Genomic DNA, 23880 nt, shown 5'->3' with positions numbered 1-23880 from the left:
ATGAGCACCAGTAAACACAGAATCTGGGACATCAAGCAAATGATTAGCTCAGCTTAATGATGCTCAGAACAGCAGCGCTCTATCTGATGGTGGCTGAAGCAAAATAAATTCTGTAATAAAGATAGAGCAGAACAGGTGCCTGTATGTAATATAATTGAGTTAAGAAAGAAACACTGAAGTTCATAATAACTACAAACTACATTAATGGCAAAGGCAATTTTTCTCCAGACTTTTATCAAAAGCACAGAATGAATCACTTTTGGAACTCACAAATAATTATATTATACATAGCCTGGAAATGAATCTGCAGGGTAGGTGGTGTGACAACAAGATAGCAGCCTGAGGGCTGCCAGTTGCAGCCATCGCTGATATCACAGGAAGTCATTGCAAACAGCGGCGTAAACAGCCATCTGTGGTGTCAAAAGTGCCAGCTGAAGCCCACTGATACCCTCTCTCCCTTATCCCTACCCTGATCTGCTAACAAGGGCCTGGCAGCTCCCATCGGTACTGGTTTGTGAGGCCTATGGCTGGGTGTGTAGCTGACATTACCACACAGGGCTGCAACTAATGAGTGTCGATTAGTAGGCCAGTGTTTAGCACTGTCACCTCACAGCATGAAGTTCCAGAGTTTGAACCTGACAAGGGTATTTTAATTCAGCAATATTTACTGGTTATTTAATCTGACTGGCTGCCAATTACAAAAATAGCAAGTCCTTGTATGTGTGAAGCAGGACCCCCTCAGTTCCAGTCCCGCCACAGCCAATTGTGAGTGGCCACCTATCCGCCAGAACGCTCTATTGTTTTAGTCGAAAGACGTAGACTGTGCAACAAATGTTGGACCTCTATATGAGCCAATCCACTATTGTTCAGTACCAGCCCTGAATCCACATTAAATATGAAGTACAGCTCGCACCAGGCCAACATCACACCCTCACGGACAAAATCTTTAAACCTCTGCCAATACTGAACCACAATCAAAATGCTAAAACACCAGCAGCTGCTTACATAACCAAAACCTCTCCATAAAGTATTTTACTATAGTAATATCATTCAAATAGTGTTTAAACCTCTCCCCACCTATAAAGCACAGCTTTAACATTCAGAATTTGAAAAAAAAAAGCTGCTAAACAAAGTAAAAAAGTGACTCACCAGTTTGCCTTAATGTGTGAGGAACAGACAACAAAAAAAACAAAACTGTCCAAAACTTAAGAAACTTAGAACCAAATCTCCGCTTCACAAATATTATCTACAAAGAACATGATCTCCAAATCTTCTGGCTGAAAAGTGGGCAACTGAAGTATTTTACTATAGAATAACCATCCAAAACAAGTTCATACTGTCTCTTGTCTACTCAATATCATAGTGTGCACCATGTTCAATTTAATGTTATACAGGGTTATTTGCATGAAGCCTGTTCAAAGGCGCAGTCTTGTGGGGACAGCGGGGACTGTGGAGATATACTTTACAGCTCAGGTGTGAAGTTATGACCCTAACCAGCAAATGTTTGGAATTTTTGCTTAATGATTAACCAAAAAGTTTGATTACAATCTGATAACATCTCTTAGAAAAGCACTTAAATCTTTCATGTTACTTGTTCCTTTGGGATCACATTTATATAAAAACTCTATTCAAGGACATACATTTAAATAAGGTTCTTTCATTGCAAACAATCAAAGCACTTTGTCCGCTGACTGCACCATTTTCCCCAATCTCATTTTTTCTGCCATGCAGTAATTACAAAAAACATAATTGCATTGCAGTTTCAGAAATGTATTTTAAGCCTAAAAGGCACCACAAAACTAAAAGGCTGTGGTGAGTGAAAGGCTGTAGTGGCTAAAAGTCTGAAATCCAAGAGGCACTAATTTGTGCTACTGCCTGTGACGCACTAAAGCCAAGAATAATACATGGAGGAAACCTGCACTGAACACTGCATTGCAGAAGTCTGTTTAGGGGAGGTTTGGACAGGTATGTTTTACTGCAAATATGCTTAATTAGTACAGAATTTCAAATTTGCAGATGATTTTAGACTAATTTCTTAATTTCAAATAGGTCTAACCATAGAAATAAACAAAACAAATAGTGCTGCTAAGAGTTAACTGTGAGTGTGCAGTTCAAAAAGTCAGAAACTGGGGAAGTGATGATATTTGATATTGATGATATGATATTTACTCGCTGGCAAAGCCTAATATTTTCTATCTTAGTCTTGGGTGTTCTCATTTATTTATTTTAGAGATCTGTTATTTAAGGTTGTTGGAGGCTTTCATTGAGAAATCATCCATAAATCTCTCTCAGACACACCCTTTATTATTCCAACAATCCCAAGGGTTTATTATTCTACATCAACAGCCACTACTCACCCATTTTGTGTGTTATTTTTTTCTAGTTACTCCATTTTCTGAAAATCATCAGCAACGGAAGTCATTGACTTTTCCTGGAAACTATGGCCTGCACTTTTTTTTATGTATATTATGAGTCTCACTCTATGTGTGAACACATTGTAAACTTATGTAACTGTAGGCTACAATCATCATGTGAAGTCAAAATATAGTATCAGTCCTACAAATATTTTTAAAGGCATTACTAATTACAATAACACATACAGTAAAATATAACATAATACCCTTAGGATGCTTAGTATGATGGATTGTCTGTGTTAAACGCAGCTCAAACAGAAACCAGGACATGGCCTCAATACAGTTATCAGTAAAAAACAGTGAAACACACAGAGTAAATAAAACAAATGAACAGCCCAAGGGCAAGGGGGGAGGGGGGGAGTGGAGAGGTGATTTCTGACATCAGATCTCAGGAGGTTAATATGGCTCAAGTACAAAAGAATAGGCCTATTTAGAGACATGGTGTGATTGTAATTATTTGATCTATCACCTGTGAGGATGATGAGGTGGAACATTCCAAGCAGAAACTGAAGAGCACAAAATCACTCACAGGCAATTTACGCTGACTTGAATGACATCAGAACATTTGCATGCATTAACAGAGTTGGCAGAAGAGACTAGGCAGATTGGTCATATTTCAGTGCTGAAGGAATACAGGGACATGGGCAAATCAGAAGTGATAGTATTATGATCATCATCATCATCATCATTATTGTCATTATTATCATTATTATTATTAAAGGTGCATTTATTTACCATCTGTGTTTTGTCGTGCTCTCCATCCTTCACACCATAGAGACAACGACCGGAGAATGGAGAGGGGAGGGAGGGGGGAGAAAAACAAAAATAACAGATATAACTTTCTCAGTTCGAGGCAGCTCTTTTAAAAATTTGAAGAAAAAAAAAAAAAAAAAATCAAACTTACACTTCAGTTTGAGCGCTTGGCATTTACACCAGCACCACATAATAAAAAGCTAGATAACAGTTTACAATCACACAACTCAAGCAATTAACCGTAGCAGATCGTCTCAGCTTATATTAAGCGCTTGTATTTACAGTTTTACAGTTTTAATACCTGTGTCACTATTTTACACACACATTTTGTAAAGCAACAGTAACCTCGAGTGCTTTATTGCATGCAGGAGACCACACAACGTATTCAGATTTTCCATTATTAACCACCAGCCATGTTTTAGTCCTGAACTGTAGCAGAAGTCAAACAATCCATGTTTACTAACTGTATTGTTTCATCTGCAGAGTTAGTTACAGATGTAGCAGAAAGTGACAGATAGAGATTGTGAACGCAGGAGGAAAAGAATGAAAGAAAAGGACAAAGCTGTGTTATTTGAAAACATGAGATTAGCGTGGGTAATTTCTATGCATTTAATTCCAGTTTTGTGTGCCATAATCAACAGAGAGCGGTTTCTTTATCGTTCACCTTGTCGATGGATGAATGTATGCAATAATCAATTAAGATTAACCTACTCCTCAGAAAGCCTTTTCAAACAAATTACACATCAGCAGAGACAGCTTGAGAAAGACAGGAAACTGAGAAACAGAAGCAGAGAGGAGCAGAGGGAGATGGAATGCATGGCAGAAAGCCTTTAACACAAATTACTTTCTGTTTGTGAGATGCATTCCTGCCCCTCCCCATCTCAAGATTGTGTCAAGGCAATTAGATTCAAGCCAAGTGTACTGACGCACAAACTGCTTGCCAAAGACCAGAATTAAATATTGTATTAGAAGATATCGAATGTATGAAGCAAAGCAGAAAAGTGGTTGTCTTACAAGCTCATTATAATGCTAGTCTTCTATGAGGTAATATTACATTACGAGGAATATCATGAAAGTTTATGTCTGGAGTAGGCCTTTTCCCTCTGATTTTACTTTTCTTTTTCTTTTTTTTGGTTGTAAATCAAAATGACTTCTGCTTTGATACAGGACAAACAGGAAAGGCAAGAGAAGAAGAGGTGGTGACATGCAAAAAGGTCAGGACTAAGATTCAAACCCACAAAAATGCAAATACATGACATGTGTCTTCTAAAGCTCAACAAGAACCCCTACAATTCAACTCTAACCTTGAATTTTCAGAAATAATTGAATTTTCTGCTGCATAAGAAAAAACGAGCGGCGATGTTTCACTGTTGTGCAACAGCTTCAAGAGCTGATCTTACAATATGTAAGTCAAATGAATGACAGTCTTTGGGACAAAATGTACAAAGTTAATGGATGCTAACCATTGCTATTAGGTGCACATGTACAATGGTGTGGCTGCATAATATAGAATACATGGACATGAATAGGCATATCTGATTATAACCTGGTTTAAATGCAGCCACATTACATCAATTGATCAAAAGGAAAAAAGATTTAAATGAAAACACATCTGTTTGTTTACAGACTTGTTCTAAAACTTTTCACTCGTGAGGATTTATATAAATACTATCAACCAAATCTGAGCTCACTCTCCAGTGTTTACAAGTAATGTGTCACGTCTGAGTGCATAAATTGGTTAAGTGTGGGAGAGGAAGTAGATGTGGCAGATGTGTGAGACCAACCTTCGACGGCCCTCTTGAAGAAAACCTTGCAGCTGCCGCAGGTTACAACCCCGTAGTGGCATCCCGAGGCCTCGTCTGAACACACCAAACATATCTTATGTGTCTGCCCGCCGGGCTTGGATTGGCCCGGCACCACAGAACTGCTGGTCTCTCCTGTTCTGGGTGACGCGCTGGAATGCATACAGAGAGAGAGAGAGAAGAGAGAAATATGTAAATAAGGGTGCTCTGCACGTAAACGACGTTTGTGACAAATTCAAAGCAGACAGAAGAGAGGCGTTTTATGAGTACAGACAGTCTCAGCAGTATGTTGTACTGTTGCTAGGAGACATGAGCGTATCCGGTTGGCGAAGGCAAAAACCTGAACTGAAATCCGATAAACATTGTGATTGTGTTGCTGCTCCTCTGATTGATTATGTCTTTTCCTTTGGCAGCGGCTAAATGCTCAGAACAATGGCAGCATTGCTCACAGAATGAAAGTATATTGAACTACATCGATATAAAAACATCAAACAAAAGAGTGAATAGGTACATTTCTAAATATTCTCCATATCCTCAAAGTCAAATGCATCTTGCAGGGAAAAGAGAACATACTCACTGAACAATCTCTTCTGTCATACAGCACAATGTTGCAAAATTAAAATGTTCAGTCTGACTTTAAGAAGCATTCATTTCAGTATAACTTACTGCATGGTTGTCTTGCCACGTAAACCTCCAGGGTCATATAATCCTTTGAAACTAAGGCATTTTACACTTACATAACACATTAAACATTTAAATATACCACTAATGTAAAATGCAACTGAGATAAACACAACAGAAAAAGCTCCCTGACTCAAATGTGACATAATTGATGGTTTAGTCATTTTGATAAACTCACTTTTCGAGGCTGTGTGAGGTTTTCTTGTAAACAAAAAAAATGTTATGTTTACACATTAATGTTAGGTGAATCACACCTAAACACACTTTGTGTATCCTCGAGGTCTAACAAAAGTGTTGAAAGCGTCTCCTTCCTTGTAAAACATTTGCAAAGCCAAAGTACTTTAAATCCTGTATTGTTTACATCCATGTTTACTAGTTTCGTTTAGTTTCCTGACTTTTCTGGCACACTGCTGCCTTTCTTGGCTCAAGAAGATTATTGTATCAAACCAGTGCCTGTGTATCGTGTCACCCGTGTGCATGTGTGTCCTTGTGCACGAAACAAACAAACTGCTCCATAGCACTACTAGAGGCAAGAAACTCCACAGGATGCCTTTAATGTGTAAGCAAATAAGCCAAACCCAATGAAGCCTATTACTGGCTGCAGCTCGTCTGTGCAGTAACTAAGCTCTAAATCTCACTCCAAGCCTCCAATTGTGTTAGACTGCACATTAAAGCCTTGTTTAACCCCCTTGAGAAACTTGCGCGCACATACACAGAGTTGTCATTATCCCAGACTGTCTATAATTAGACTTAAAGTAACTAAGATACCTGAACTGCAGTGTGAAACCTAACTAGGCACCAACATCTATTTGTCAGATGCACTGAAGGCAAAGAGCCAGCATGTACGCTGAGAGTATGTCAGGTTTAAGGGGGTGTGTTGTGGCAAAACAGAATCTAGACTCATGTTAGACAGACACTGCTGTGTAATCCATGACAGGATCTGACAGCATTAGTGGGGCTTAAATCTTTTGTTTGTTTTGGTAACACACCAGTTGGAATGTATATGGGCATTATGTAATGCAGCTGGCTTGCAAAACTTGATAATGACTTTACATTCAGGCCTGTAGATATCTTAGCACTGGTACTGATTCTATATTATCATTCTGCTAATGCACCAAGGGTTGCTTTAACCTATTTTCTCACCGTGGCTTCCAAGTTTGCAGGATAGGAAGGGAGAGAGTACATAACTGAAACTAGTTAGTGTTAGGAGCCACCCCCCACCCCTCTCCCCAAACAAGCATGACCTAAATTCACAGTGGCTGGTGCCTCATGGTCATTGGAAAGACGACCCTTGCTTATGTAAATTGGACTGCGACGAAAGGGGGAGTGGAGGTGGTGGATCTTGGCAAGTGTCCAGCTAAGAAGTTTAGCCATAGCTTAACACTGAACTGGCCAAGATCATTACCAACACATGCAGAAAGGTTCAAAACAGTGGAGGGTTTCAGAATACATTGCCAGCTTAACTTTTGGCAATGGTCTGAAAATGTACGATCACACTGTTTTGCAGATGGCATAAACAGTGGGGCAAGGGAGAGCAGAGAGCTTGTCCCCAGAGTCTGGAACAGGGAGCATGACCCTCGCAGTGATGACATGATCTGTACAAAAGTCAAACTGAAACTAGAAATATCTTCCATTTTGCAAAAATCGTACATCAATGATTTTATCATTTGTTGTTACTCAGTCATTTAAGAAAAAAAAAAAAAGCCATGCACCAAAGAACAGGATGGAGCTGTTCCAAATACAATGAAAAACGGATTAACTTTGTGAACTTAACTATAAAAAAAATGCATCAAGCCAAAAGGTTTATTCAAACATAAAATACATAACAATCTCAGACCTAGAGAGTTTTATGACTAGCACCTAAATGACTGTGCACAGCTCATTCTAAAACCTATTGAAACCACAACTTGTGACTGTTGCTGTTGTTTTTAGTCTCTGCTAGAAGTACAGTAATCAACTTCAACAAAAATCTGACCTAAATTTAACACCAAAATGCTGCTGTATACACAAACAAAAAGATGCACCCAACTGCCATGTTACCATTGTTGTGCAACTGATCCAGTACATGCTGTAAGGTACACTGTATGTAACATCACAGATTACACACCGCAAGATAGATTGTTCTTTCAATAATAATTACAGGATTTCCTATTGTGTGACACTGAAATGAAATAATTCAGCTCATGACCTGTACACACACTGATCAGATTTTATCTGCAACACTGGTGCTCCGCAAATCCTGGCAGACGCTTTGTAATATGTACCCCTCTTAACTTTGGACCGTCAGTCTAGCAGTAGTAGAGTATTTATAGAAGCGGCCCTCTTTGAACCTCAGTTATGAGGAGTAGGGTGTCCTGCTATGTGCTCATCTTTCTGGCTCTCTTGTTACTTGTCAACTTAAGGTAGCTATGGCTGGATTTGAGTGAAGATGCTGTGAACACTAATTATCGGCAGTGCTTGACCTGTGATGGCTCTCTTGGGATTGCTCAGCCACCGGAAGAAAGGACAGACTGCCAGTGAAGCAGGAGATCACATGACACAACCACCAACCAGCCAACCACGTGAAGCAAGTGTCAGCATTTATACAGAATTTGCTTTAACAATTGAATCTTTTTCAGATCATTATAGTTTTGATTAATAAGAACTGCACCACAAGACTTTATCTATAGTATTTTATGTTTAATGTGTATTAGAGAGTTACAACATAACACACTATTCTATTCTAACATGACTTAAGATGCTGGTATTATAAAATGACCACAGGGTGGTGTTTGAATTAAACATTTATAAACCCCCTTACTCCTGCTCTAACTTACACGCTCCTCCCATCCCTCAGCAAACAAGTGTGGCACTGAGCCATGCAGCGCAGATTCAAGCCCCATTAGGAACGCCCTCACACTGGACCAGAGCGCAATAAACATGTGCACTCACTCAATCACACACACACACACACACACACACACACACACACACAAAATGGGAGAAGGACTTTTATGTACTGATAAACAAGAGCACATCACCAACAAATGCACACTGCACACGAAAAAGTCTGGTACACGTATGCAAAAAAGAGAAGCGGAAGCGGGATGATCCAACAAACACACCCACCCATACACACACACACACACACACACACACACACACACACACACACAAACAGACAAAATCACCAATATTTTCAGGAGGGACATGAGCAAAAGATGAGAACAAACACAAAAAGGGAGGTTGCAGTTCAATGCCCTTTGCTGCTCTTTCTCCACCCACACTGCTCTTAGCGTGTGTGCACAGTGCGTTTTATGATATTGCGTTACAAGGCTGGTGGTGCCAGTCACGCAAAAGGTCTTAAAGAGGCAAATGTTACAAAAAATCTGAGCAGACTGTACAATGTTTACGCTCTGAGGCATGCTGCCAGTAACTTCCCTCACTATTTTACTTCTACCTAGAAAACATCTCTTTCTGTGTGTGAACACGTGCTAACAATATGTGATAATACTGAGAGGCTGTGCAGAAATAGTGGAAGGCCTTGGCAGCAAGAGCTCAAGAACAAAAACAATAAATTAAACCAAATAATGCCGCAGTAGACTGTATGTGCCTGCAGGATTTTGTTAGGAAAACACAATCTTCTGTACATCTACACAAACAACATATTTCTACACTGTGTACAATGTACTGTAGTGCAAATAAAAACCAATGTTGACTTCTCTGCCCACTGTCTCAGCCTTTAATCAAACAGTGCTTCCATTGTACATTTCATTCCATTGTTGATAAGTGTAATCTGATTTGAAATAATCAGGATGTTGATTTGTAATTAATTACTGTACATGAGCATGTCAGCTGTTAAATCAATTTACATCAGAACAGATATACGACTTATAAATGTATTATACAATCTCTTAATGACATAACATCACATGACGAGGCGGTGGAAAAAAAAAGATCAGCAGTAATGACAGGCCACAACAAACAAACAGCAAGTGGTGACTACATATATGGAGGGGGGACTGTCTGAACTGGGCTGACCTGCTGTATCACTGGGGAATCATATACCAGTGACTACAGTGGGAACCGATGAGAGGATAGTTTTTCCATTAGGATCAAAGCTTTTTTAGGCTAATGTGTGGGAGCAAAAAGTATGAGATGGGCGGTGGGAGAGAGAAGTGGTTTCTTTCAGCAACGAGATGTAGAATAGGAGAACATTCACAGTGCTGAGGTAGGACACAAACATGGCAACTGGGTGATTTTGTCAAAAACACTATGGTAGACATTTGGGTAAACTAATGTAAGCATTAGTCTGGTTTTAAACTTGCTTTTATTAATGTATTACTTTATATCACTGTTGACTAAAAAGCCTTACAGCTGAAATAAACTTCTAAATTGGGAACTATTTCTAGCTACATCATCTTGCAACATTTTTTATGAGAAACGCAGCTGTTGTTCGGATGCCAGTCTATAAATTCTAGCTATAATTTGTGGTTTCTTTTTATTCAAGCAAACACTGAGAAAGCCTGAAATGGTAGAAATTAAAAAATGTTGATTGTTTAGTGTATATTTCAAGCATATTTATCTTTGAGTTTATTTGCATTTATGCTCACAGCCTAAAAACTGAATAGAAGCAGAATTTACATTAATAAAAATAGAAATATATCTATAGGCCTACATCATAAAATATAAAACTATACATGTATCTACATACACACACATGCACCCATACATTTATACTCATACATACACATTTACAAATACAACCATACACTTACAATCATGCATACCTTTTAAAATGCCATAAAAACAACAATGTACAACACAAACCCAAATAAACAAACAAAAACAGATCCCAAAGACTTCATCTTTTGTTCCATTCAGTTCTGTATTGTACAGTCTGACTGCTGTAGGCACGGTTGCTGCTTTCAGCCTGTTTGTTCTGTACTGGACAATTTTCTGAAAAGCTGTTATACATTCATGTTAGTTTCTGCAAAATATTATCTTTTTTTTGTTTTTTTCTTTTTTTTTTTTTTAATGGCAACATTGGCACATAATGAATATCCTCCTACTCACTGATAGTGAGTGGGTTCTGTGAGAGGCCATCCATTATTGGAGACCCACAGAGAAGGAGGTATAATCTACTTTCAAAAAGCAATGAACTAATATTACTTTTTTTTTTTTTTTTTTTTACCTGGTCCACTAGCCAATATTTGGGGTACACAGACTCACCCAATTTAACCGAGTGATATTTATTGGATGGCGGGCTTATTTGTTTCCATCAGGATAAAAAAATGGCAACAAAAGTTACCAGTGAAATAAACATATTTAATAACACAATATTTGCTCTTTGCTTACACAGATCCCATGCTGTCTCACTGATGAATGCTCATGCATTACATGCTGCAGAATTGCTGGCATTATGGCACTTTGTCATAATAAGCATTTTGATAACATTATAATGGCAGTAATGACACAGGTTCAGGTTTAAGTAAAGAAACAAACCCCAAAGGAGACTTTCCCCTGGGAAAATAAGCAGGCATTACCCATTGTGGAAAAGCACAGTATTTATTATTATTATTATTATCATTATTATTACTTTAATCCCTATATTTTACACTAGCTGGTATGTGTCCACCCTTTAAATCGAAAAGTTCAACAGGTTTCTGCAGCGCTTATATCCCAATGGACATGCATTATAAAAAACATGTAGTTTATATACTGTGATGTCATACATGTATAAAGGCTAAACATGTAGTGATGTTGCTGCATCGTATATCCATCTGCACTGAAATGCAGACTTAAGTTAGCATTTCCACTGTTATGTTTCCCAGATTCCTTAACATGTTGTTAATATGTTGTCCATATGTTTTTATGGGTTTCATGTAAAGGTCCCTTTCTCTAAAGGGAAATGTTCTGGGTTATAACAGGAAGTATAGCGATCGTATTATTTTATGAACTGTACCGGTTGCATTTCCCTGAGCTTTACATCCTCTTTTCGTTATGAACTTTCCCCTGAGAGCATTTATGCATGAGAAGAAAGAAGTGTGTTCCCTTCCGTCTATGTACATGTGTGTAAATGTTGTCTAAATCAAATGTACGTATGATTTAGACCTTGAGGTCTAAATTTAAATATGGCAAATTCTTTAACAAAATCATCTTTTTTTTTCTTTTTTTTTTTTTAAATGTGACAGAATATATGCAATATGATTATTTGGTAATACTGTGCAGCCCTATTTCTGAAAATCTGTTCTCTGTCTTTTGAGTCATTATTGTGCAATTTCGCAGTTTTACTGTACTTTACCCTTCCTGCCTTTCCCTACTCTCACTTCCTCTCCCTCCATCACATCCGTCTCTCTCACAGACTCTCTCTCTCATTGCTCATTTCCCCTCTTCCTCCTTCCTCTTCCCCTCACCCCGCCTCATCTGCCAAGGTTATATAATATTCGTATTACTGCTGCTGGGGCTGACAGCTCCCCCCCTGCGCAGCCTCTCAGCCAATGGAGTGTCACTACTGGCAGGGAGTATGTAGGAGGTCAGGCAAGTCATGGGATTATCCAACTCACCTACCCGGAGACAAGCATACACAGCAATCAGGGTGTTTTTTTTACTGTGTGTGTATGTGTGTGTGTGTCACTAATAGGAAGCTTGCATGGGTGTGTGCGCATGTGTGTTTGTGTGTGTTGATTTGGTCTTTGAATCACTGAGTGGAGCCTTTGGTTGCTAGAGAGGAGCACAGTTATAAAGCTGGCCTTGTTTCAGAAATCATCATGTGATTGTGTGATGGCTCCCTCTTCTCTCTCTTTCTCCCGCTAAACTCCACTCACCCACCCACCCTTCCTCACATCTGAGTGTCTACATCTCCTACACTGTGCTGTCACTTCAATCATCATTTCATAGCGTCAGCCTCTTCTTTCTTCTTTTTTTTTTTTTTCTCCCCTAACTGGAGCAGTTTCAGTTGTTCAGAAACATCCACACAATTTGTTTTCTTCTGTGAAGTAGCCGTTGATTTTGTTGTTTATGTATAAATGACTAGGACCTTGTCACCGTGCAATTTATGATTGTTGCCTGTCAAGATGCAAAAGCGGACACAGTTTTATGTTGTTATAATGCAGCAAAACCTGTTAGTGAGGAGGTCAGGGTCAAAAATATTTTTTTAGCCTTTTTTTCACAACGAAGAGTGAAAACAAAACTAAAATTAACTAAAAAGTAACATTTGCAAACGAGAACTATGAGAAAACCTTCTACATTTTTTTTTCAACAAATAAAAACTAAACAATAATGATAAATACGGACAAAAGGACAAGTGAACTAATTACTGCTTTAATCCAGTCTTTTTGAATGACCTGCATGCTTCTGCAGGATCCCACACTGTAGCATTCAGCTCCTGATGAGTAAAACAGTATCCACCACCGCCCCAAAATATCATAATATCATATCATAATAAGTTTATAAGAAGCATCTTGCATTCGGGAAAGTTATGTCTCTGTCAGTAATGTTATCTGATGTTACCCGTTCTTGAAAGAAACAGATTTATCAACTAAATCCGGTAATAATCTGCTGAGAATTAGACAAGAGGCTGCAACAAAACAGCTGTAGACTCAAAATACATCTTTTTTTTTTTTAATCCATGACAACTATCTTTCCCAAAGCTTGAACAAGCAGTGTTTTGCCTAAAAATATCCAAACTTTAACCATAGCATTATAGCATTGGCAGGTCAGAGAACAACTGACGAACAATGTTGGAACAGCGTTCACATGTTGGTTGACTAAATTTGCTTCAATTTCCTCCAAGATTGCTCAGAATTGTTCAGAAATCAAGATATAAATTGAATCTTATAATCTGAATTATTCTGAAATGAAAAGGAACCTTTTCATCCTGGGCAGCGTATTGCCCGCTGGGTGTTAAATGAAGGCCAAAGCGAGTGCTGTGAGTCAACGTGCAGGAGAAGTGTAAACTGAAATAGGGAAAAACAAGTTCAGAATTCAGCCAAGCACTGTGACTTCCTCTCACGCATGGAGTGACAGTTGATGTTTGTGTCATCCCAGTTTTTTTTTTTTTTTTTTTTCTTTTTCTTTTCTCTATTGTGTCTCTTTCTCACTGTCTTTCTGTGTTATAAAATACACTGGCAGATGCTCATAAAGAATCATTAGCATAGCAGCCACGATGACATCTCATTAACGGTAATTTCCACTGTGACTGGCAATGAACCAGGGAACTTTTAATTCCGATTCTGAAACAAATCAGTTACCGCCGTCTTTCTGGCACCTTCTTTTCATCAGGCCTAGACACACATTTCCTCTGTTAAATACAACTAATGTGTAGATGCACTGTGTGTTAATGAGGAGCCTCTATAATTCTCACAAAGTATACTACAGATACAAAATAATGCAAAACACTGCACAGTAACTTGGCATAACACAAATGCTACAAATACAGTAAAACACATAAAAAAAATCAAGTTGAACGTCTTTCCGGTTCTAAATTTCCAATTATATTTGCTATTATGGAGCAAAAGGGCAACTTGACATACCAAAAAAAAAAAAATACAGATATACAGACTGCTTCTGGGATCAAACATGTGCCTCTCTCTGGAAGCAGACATGAGGAAATACAGGCGAAAGAGAAAATGAAGCTTTAGAACTGTGAGCGACCAAGCCTCAGGGCTGGGCAATAATTCAATATCACGGTTAGTTTTCTTTCAGTGGAATCATGTTGTGATGATCAGGGAATACTGTGCACACTGATATTGTGATACACAATTATGTTGTCAAATCAGATGATAAGTGTATTGTATTAAATGTTATGAAACGTGATAAGGAACACTTGAAATTATCAGAGGTTTGTTTCGACATCTCGCATAATGTTATTGTGCACTTTAATGTGACGAATGTCAGTGTGAATATTCAACAGGTGCTTCTGTTTATGATAGAAAAGTCATTATTGTTTTCAGACACACATCTTCACCCAGCATTTTCCAGCAGGAAGCTCACCTATCTACACGGCTCAAACCGCTTCAGTTATACAGAGAGCCAAGACTAGAGCGTGTGTAGGCAGAGCAGATCAGCCCAGAAAAAAACAGAGCACAGTAAAGAGATAATCAACCGTAAAGTATATTAACAGGACAGACAGTAAGGCCTTTTTCTATAACTTTAATGTATAGTAAGATAAAGTCCACAACAGAACAGAACAGTTGAACGCAGTTAAATGGAAGACACAACTTCTGCTGCTCCTCTCGGAGAAGGGTACAGTTTAGGCTAGATGAGGTCGCATGTTAAATCCCCGGAGTGTAGCTATGCTGTATTGGAATGTGGAGCTTTACAGGAAATTGGGCCACATGGTGGAGACCACAGGGAGCAGAATGAAGGGCAAGGGCACAATCTTTCATGTTTATCCCTGTTTAACACCATACAAGAATGTTTATCATGAAGTTTAGCTAAATGTACATGATCCACTCTGTCAAACTGATTCCGTCTCATGTATTTTCTGAAGCTGAAGTTGCGTGCCATATACTAGTACATCTGATCGTCGTGTTAACATTTGTCCTAATTTATGTGATCTATTTCTTTCACCACAATACCACAATTGCATGACTTTCTTTTGGATGCACTGAAAGAGGATTGTTGCAAGCAAGCAGATTTTCTGAGCTTTTTGGAACTTAAGTTTAACAAAAAAAGAAATTACTGATTTGCTAAAAATGCCAACTATTCTGATAACTGATCAAATTGATAGTCTTTTTCTTTGTAAAAATGCCAAAAAAAATATTTGGTTCCAGCTTCTCAAATGTGAATATTTGCTTGTTTTTTTGTCTTCTTTGATATCAAACTGAATAACAGGATTTTGGATACAAGACGTTTGGATATGTCCACTTTGCCTTTGGGAAATTGTGACAGGCATTTTTACTATTTTCTGACATTTTATGAAGCAAACAATTAATTTAGAGAATCAGTAATGAGAATAATCGTTTGCAGCAAGCCCTAACTACAATCAACCATTATTTACATTATTGATTAAGAAATTAATAATTTTCTAATTAATCAATTGATTATTCAATCAAAAGGCTCCATAAAAATATCAATGGCAAAAATAATGGTGAATACCCATCACGTAGTCTCACCAACAGCTAAACGGTAACATGTGTGAAGCAGTAACAAGGACATACTGTTGTTTCATCTTGACTTGATTATTAAAAACGATATGATAGGACTACAGTAAGCTAATCAATTAACTGACAAACCATTTTTTTCAGTAATTTAAAACTGTACTTTCCATTCATTAAACCTAACATTTTCTGAAGTCTACTGAGGCCACAAACCCCACCAATCCTCCTATAGCATGGAGGATAAAACAAATGCTCAGCATTATTTGCAGCTGATCTTTAAACGTCTGATTAATAAGATGAGGTGGGACTCTACTGAAGCACCCAACCACACAGCTAAGTGGGTGGGGACTAGGGCTGCATGATATTGGAAAAACTGACATTGCGATATCCTTTTTTTTGTGATATATATTGCAATATGAAAAAATACAGGAAATTTCACCAGATAGATGCACGGATATACAATTAACAATCATAATTTTCTTCATTTGAGTACTTTAAAAGTCTATCCTCTTCTAGCAAAACAAACCCCCCCTCCTACTTCTACCACACTTGTTTCAGCCCTCTGCCAACCCTCCAGAAAAGAGCATGGACAAGTAGAGAGAGAACAGGTGGAGCGGTATTTGGAAAGAACAACACGCGTCTTAATTAACTTTACAAATGGACTTGTTTGTCGCACTTGTGCTATTTACATGTAATAACGTAATTTGTATGGTCGAAGATAAGCAGGCCTCCTGGCACAGCTGAGGATGGTAAAACTCAAACTCAAGCAACAAACAGATTTATCCAACACATCCTAATTAAACAACCGCATAGGCTGATTGTACCTGCACTCCAGAACCACCCCTAGAAGTATAATATGCCGATTTCTGAAACCGTTACAAATCACTGTTAAAAAATAATTATGTTACGCTGTGGTTAAGGTCCGGTTAGGTTTAGGCACAAAAACTACTAGGTTAAGGTTAATGAAAGATCATGGTTTGGGTTGAAATGATCACTTGAAACGTGGTTTCTACGTCCTTAAAGTTACCGAAACTTCATTGTCATGGCAACAGTAAACACCATGACAATCATTATAGTTTTTATAAAAAATGTCCTGACTCGCGGTTGGAAACATGACACTCGTATTTAGAAATGTGAGGTGAACAGCGGTCTCTTGCAGCTAGGTCCACTTTTTGCCATCTAACTATCTTGCTATCCTGAACGCCTGCCTCTAGCATCCAGGCGACATTATCTGTGACAGTAGCCACATCGTATGCATGTTTACAGGCAGGTGATTCACAGACTCTTGTTTATCAAGAGACTTGTTTATCAAACAACCAAAACAGGCAGCGCTCATTTTCAGTTTGTGGTACGCGACTAGTGGGGCCTACTTTAGTTGTTTAAAAGATTGATGAAGTGCAACCCTTCACCAGAGCACATTGGGAACTTATCAAACTGTATCCAAGAACCCTTAAATCGGACCAAATAACATAATATCAGACTGACTTTTCTTGTAGATTAGTCATAGAAAATGAAAACCTTGCAAGTTTTCCTTTTTTTGTCAAGCAGCAAAAATTTCTAGCATGACCTGTTTACGTTAATTTGCCTTACTTGACATTGCACGTCCTGCAGTGTGACTATTGCACATGCGCACATTGCAATGTCGATGCTGAAACCATATATCGTGCAGCCCTAGTTCACCACCTGAGAAGATGATTCTAACACCTACACAAACACCTATGTGTGTTTGTGTACAGCCTGACTTCAGCATGAGGAAATGTGTGTGCGTGTGTGTGCGTGTGTGTGTGTGTGTGTGTGTGTGATGCAGGGAACCTTCAATTGCTCCCTGCAGATTCGATTTGCTGCTGACACATTGTGTGTCTTAAATCAGATAGATGGCCAGGGCCTGAGGGCACACAGCACCCATTTCCCCTGGTGCCCTTATGTAATTAGCTTTCATTTAGCACCTTAATGTTTTGCCCCCCACACAAATTACCCACAAGAAAGTCTTTTCTCCCCTTTTCACCTACTCTTTCTCTGTCTCTTCCGCTTTCGTCTTTTTCTCAAACGACAAGTTGACAGACCACTGACCAGAGTTCCACTTTCCTTTCTCACCAATTCATGATTTCTTAAGATAAATATATATTGCTTTTAATATCACACTCTAATAACGCTGTCATAATGGTATTCAAAAGAGGAAAAGTGCCAGCGTAATTGTTGGCTTTAATTGTCACTTTCCTTTTTGTAGCTGTGAACAAGGCGTAGCAGTGACATGCAGCATGCAAGCCAACAGTGGTTACATAACCGAAAGGCTTCCACAGTGGCATAAATATTTATCAAGGCCATAAACATGTAAATTGTAATGATATAAACATCCTACTGTTGGAGGGAAAGGATTTTACCTGTTATATTTCAAGTCAAACAGTTTGGGATAATGCTCAAACTCTTTTCTCAAATAACTACTAATAAATCTGTTAAAATGAAAAGTCCAAACACATTTTTCCTAAGAATTTATATTGTGGTACTGTACAATGTGACTGTATGCTATACGTTATTTAACAAAAAAAAGTTTCTAGAGATTTCAATGCATACTGTCACATGAAACAAACAAATGCATCAATGAAAAAGATAGCTATTCATAAACACTCGTATAACTGCCATCGAGCCTAAATAAAGAAAAAGGGAGTGCTGTGCTGTGGTGAGGGGAAAGGAAAAAAATGCCCATTCCACTGTTTGACCTACATTTACTGAACTAAAAACACATAAGCTTTCAACATACAACACAACAGAGAATGAAGGCTGAGCTGACCACAGTGTTGAATGTCAGTCTGCTATATACAAAATACAGTAGAGGTGGAAACTCGATATGTGTACTCGCTATAACCTCGAGGTCTGGCCTGACACAGCTTATGAGAATAAGTGTTTGTGTCTGAGGAAATAGGGAATAAGACAACGACAAGCTAACATTACTGGCTGCTAGCATCAAGTGAATGGCGGCCATTGGCTCCTGTCATTGAATTGGCATTATATTACTGCCCGCTAGCAACCAATGAATACAATCGGCGATGACCTCTACCAAAGGCTGGTAGTTTTGAATTGATCTTTTTCCTCCTGTACTGTATCTCTGTGGAAATTATGTACTTCAACATTGTAACATCTGTGGAATTTCCATTGGGATCAGGGTGCGGACAGGTCTATAGCCTACAGGTTGTAGTGATTATCTTTACAATTGCTTTCATTAAAACACTGACTGAGCAACTTTACAGCAAGGCAATCTGCAGACCGGTGTGTGCCGTTCGAGATGATAGGTCCACTGAGCCTAATCCTACTGTCATCAGTACTGTGTTCTCCGCTGCCAACAGGCTGAGTGATGGTGGAAAACAAGTCACACATGCAGGCAGGCCGAGCTAGCAGGCAAGAATGCAAAGAAAACGTCCACAGCAACAGCAGCAGCAATGACATTAGTAGAGTCGAGTGGTGATGGCTGAGACTGACTAATGGAGGGTTAAATTTACATACGCCCACCATTCCTGTCTGCAAAAAGGTTAATGAATTTGAAGATGCAAACTAAATGCCGCTGAAAGACAGTGGGAGAGCAATGAGAGCACATGAGACAGGCAGCAAAGTGTGGTTGCACTTTGCAATGTTGGATATTAAAACCAGTTCTGAACTGAAACAGACGCCAAATTTACAAGAATCAGTGATTCATTTAGGAACGCGCCTTTCAATTTTATCAATAATGCAATCGATTCTTGATCTTCCATCTGCATCGCTGGTGCACCAATGTGCATGTAAGTGGTAAGTGTGGCTGAGCTTTACATAGTGCTACTGTCAAATGTAATCACTTCGCCTAACTAGTTTCCTGTCAGGGAGAGGTCTGTCTACGATGACAAAGCATTTACAGCAGTGTGGAATGACAATGAAGCATCATTTGCAGAAGCAGTTAATGCCAGCACATCCGGCTCAAGAAATTCTGCAAGTGTTAAATTTGTGCATGGAATGATATTTACAATTACATTTTTTACATTTATATTTTACAATTAAGAGTTTATAACAGATACAGTTGTATCGTGAGTTTTATGTGTGCAAAAAAGATTTTATGTATTTTCCTTCCATCAAACATCTGCAGGGAAATGTAGTTGAAAGTGCAGATTGATTGACAGGTCTTCTTGAATGATGCATTTATGTGCATCAGTTGATCAGTTGGAAAAATGACTTCCTTCCTACTGTATGTCCTTCTTAAATCGGTTATCAGAGGTTCGCATGCAATTCTGCAGCCAACTCTCAAGTGTGGGCTTACTGTATTTATAAACAGTATATTCAGATACAGTATACAGTAAAGTGCATAGCTGGCTTGTTAGTTCATGTAGGTTCATGTGAGCAGCTGCGCTATTACCAAATATAGCTTAACAGCAGATAACACACATGTACATGGAAGCACTGCTTTTGCTAGTGTGGTTTCTTATTAGTAGGAAAGATTTTAGTGTATGTGCAAGTTTTGTGGGCCTAAGTACATCTAAGTAGACAGACAGATAGATACTGCATTTCGCAAGTCAGTGAACCCTTAAAAAAAAAACAAAAAAAAAAAAACAGCTTCTTAACTTCAATCTGCAATAAAGCATTACAGGTAAACTACTAATATATCCATTGTATCTTGTGTTTCCAGCGATGTGCATCTACACAGGCTGTGGTTAGTTCTGTGGTTCAAAACATGTTTAGTGTGACATGTGTTGTTAACTTGTTTGAACAGACACAAAGTGACAACGCCTCAGAGACCACAACCATCATAATGTCTTATTTCATTTACATGGAATTATACCCTCACAGCATTGTTTAAATGCTGGATTCATACTGATGATAAGACATCAGTAATATTACATTCCCACCATGGAATCCAAGAAACAAATTGTGGAAAGATGTGTTTCATGTTTTATTTATGTAAGATATTCAATCTTTAGATCTGCTTGAACACTGTTTCATGAAGGGTCAGTGTTTGGTATATTATGATTAAATGCAAAATATTAATAAAAATACAATTTTTAGAAAGTGTAATATGAAATCCTGTTGTCCATTTTTCACCTTATAAAAAAATACAGTCATATATGCACACCCCTATGAGTAATACACTTTTTTTTTAAATTATAGCATACGCAGGAATTAGATTACAATAAATGTAAAATTTATATTCATAAAATGTACAACACCAATCATCTAAAAAACAAAACCTTGATTTGATGATACAGACAAAAAAAGGAAAAAAAGGCACCAAAGTTTCAGTATGAACACAATGAAAATATAATCAAAATCCAGAAACTGACACAACCGTTGTCGAGTTTACCTTCATTCAGGCATTCTGCCTCTTCATGAATAATCGTCATCTCATCTGTAATACACTTATTTATAGCTGACAGTATTATAGGCCAGGGTGGCTTAGCAGTTGAACCATAACAGAGACAAAACAAAACAGTGCTGCACAGCTCATCCAGCTTGCAGGCAAAGCCGCATGGCAGGAATAAAACCACTGATGAAACAGAGAAAGATAGTAAAAAAAACGGATAAGGTCAGGCCTAGAAAAAAAAAGAAACAACACACACCTGCGGTTGCTCATCTCTTAAAATTCTTTAACCTGTCCTGAACTAAAGGGCATGCAAATTAATGCATGCATGTGTATGTGATTTGATTCCACCCCAGCCCAAGGCGTACTGCAAACAGTACAGTCTGGTGCATTACAACCCGGCTCAGTTAAATATTTATCAGTTATTAGAAAACTGAAGCAATGTTTGTTTTTAACGGCTGTCAACGGGCCTGTGAATTATCTGAAGTGAGACACAAGTGAGTTTTCTTGGCGCAAATTAAGCTCATTGAAAGCCAGTAGACTAACACTGTTCAGATATATAATAGGTAATGATTTCAAGAAAAAAATAATCAAAGAAAAGGTTCAGGAAAATTTGATCTGACAAAAAACAAAAGCATGCATACATATATACAAATCAAATACCCTCATAAAAAATAATTATCTCATAACATTTTTACAAAGAAGTTACATTTTTATGTATTCTGAGTTTGATCCCAGCTGCCTGCAGCCCTTGCTGATAAATTTACCCTCCTGCTTTGTTTCTGTGGGGGACATCAAAGAGGCAAGACTTTTACCCCGAGTCCAAAAGGGCACAACACAACTTTTATTTGGCTGTCCTGGTTTTAATGCACATAAGGTTGCCCTCTCTCCCTCTATCACACAAACACACACAGAGGACACACCTTCTCATGCACATAGACACACGTACAACCAAAGAGGCCAATCATTAACCTAGAGAAGTATGCTAAATATCTCTTCATGAAGCCTCTGATCCATTACTCCCTAAGGTAAAAGGTGTAGTGTGATCCGAACATTTCCACAAGAGGAGAGGAAAAAAACTGAGAGGGGTTATGACGAAACAGTAGAGCAGAGAGAGAACGAAAAGAATCACTAAGATAAGATAAAGCATAAATAAATTTTCAGATTGCACACATTTTTTTCCCAGATTTCACAACTCAGATTTCATAAACAACGCCCGTTATTATTCAAAGACAAGACAAGTCAGAGAAGTGAGTGGCAATTATGGGAAACAGAGGAGAGAAAGAGGAGGAAATGAAGAAAAAGAAAGTGGGAACAAAATTAATCAGCGGCCACTGTAACAAGTACAGTCACATCAATTTTACTTATATAGCACCAAATCATAACAGAAGTTATCTCGGGTCTAGACTGTACTCTTTCCAAGATTATTTGCAAAGACCCAACATTCCCCCATGAGCAAGCACTTTGCGACACTGACAAAGAAAAACTCCCTTTTTAAGGGAAGAAACCTCAAGCACAACCGGGCTCTAGGTGGGCGGCCATCTGCCTCAACCGGTCGGGAAGAAAAAGTGAGGGGAGAGGGGGGAAGAGAGAGAGGAGAGAGAGAGAGGAGGAAAGAGAGCATAGGCCAATGCAAGTTCCACATAGAAATGTATAGTAATAATAATGGTAAGAGGCAGAAATACCTGCAGAAAGCAACAGGAGGAGAGGGACGAGAAAGCACAAAACTACGAGAGAGAGAGAAGATGCCGAGTTTGTAACATGCATTAATGGGACATGAATATGTACAGATGGAGAGGGAGAGGAGGAGAGAAGAGCTCAGTGCATCATGGGAAGTACCCCGGCAGTCTAGGTCTATAGAAGCATAACTAGGGGATGGTCAAAGCCTGGACCGGCCCCAACTATAAGCTTTATCAAAAAGGAAAGTTATAAGTCTACTCTTAAACGTAGAGAGGGTGTCTGCCTCCCGGACCCAAACTGGAAGATGGTTCCACAGGAGAGGAGTCTGACAGTTGAAGGCTCTGCCTCCCACTCTACTTTTGGAAACTCTAGGAACCACAAGTAAGCCTGCATTCTGGGAGCACAGTGTTGTAGTGGGGTAATAGGGTAAAATAACCTCTTTAAGTTATGATGGTGCCCGACCATCAAGCACTTTGTAGGTGAGAAGAAGTATTTTAAATTCTATCCCGGATTTTACAGTGAGCCGGTGCAGAGAAGCTAAAATGGGAGAAATATGATTTTTCTAGTTTTTGTCAGTTCTCGTGCAGCAGCATTCGGGATCAACTGGATAATCTTTAGAGACTTGTAGTCTACTATAATTACCTTATCTGTACTAAGGACTGAACTTGATAAAAACTCTGAGACTTCAGATAAAACTTCAGAGTACGGGCCAGGAGGACGGTACACTATACCAAATAGAACTGGCTGTAATGTTTTCCAGGTCGGGCGCGAAAGACTAAGAACAAGGCTTTCGAATGAGTTATGATTGAGTTTAGGTCTAGGGTTGATTAATAGGCTTGAGTCGAAAATAGCTGCAACTCCACCTCCTTGGCCGGTGCCTCAAGGAATGTGAGTATTAATATGACTGGGGGGAGTGGATTCATTTAGACCAAAATATTCTTCGTGACACAGCCAGGTTTCAAAAATCAAAATGATAATCTGATATTAGATTGTTTATTAATACAGCTTTAGATGACAGAGATCTAATGTTTAAGAGTCCACATTTAAGTCTATTTTGTTGTACTATTGCAGTGGTGGTGTTAATTTCTATTAGGATTTTATGTATAACTCCTCTTCTGTTTACTTTTGATTTAATTGATTTAAGTGGTCAGGGG

The 23880-nt window shown here is 38.6% G+C and overlaps 2 protein-coding genes across 4 annotated transcripts in view; both read right to left on the bottom strand.

The window, feature by feature from the left end:
- yipf5 (Yip1 domain family, member 5) overlaps window positions 1-23880 on the bottom strand; it is a 145800-nt gene that overhangs the window by 42897 nt on the left and 79023 nt on the right. The gene's annotated exons all lie outside the window — the stretch shown is intronic.
- LOC137195833 (glucocorticoid receptor-like) overlaps window positions 1-23880 on the bottom strand; it is a 76526-nt gene that overhangs the window by 23669 nt on the left and 28977 nt on the right. For 2 of the 3 annotated variants that reach the window (XM_067608475.1, XM_067608474.1), the window contains 2 exons: window positions 4952-5121; window positions 3150-3176 (listed from right to left, as the gene is read on the bottom strand). In XM_067608475.1, the coding sequence (XP_067464576.1) occupies window positions 3150-3176; window positions 4952-5121 (197 nt within the window). The remainder of the gene's footprint in view (window positions 1-3149; window positions 3177-4951; window positions 5122-23880) is intronic. The other variant, XM_067608477.1, reaches the window with a different exon arrangement.

Source organism: Thunnus thynnus, chromosome 13 (assembly GCF_963924715.1).
Source record: "Thunnus thynnus chromosome 13, fThuThy2.1, whole genome shotgun sequence".
NCBI lineage: Eukaryota > Metazoa > Chordata > Actinopteri > Scombriformes > Scombridae > Thunnus > Thunnus thynnus.
The sequence above is the reverse complement of the archived record's forward strand: the minus strand, read 5'-3'. Positions and strand labels throughout refer to the sequence as shown.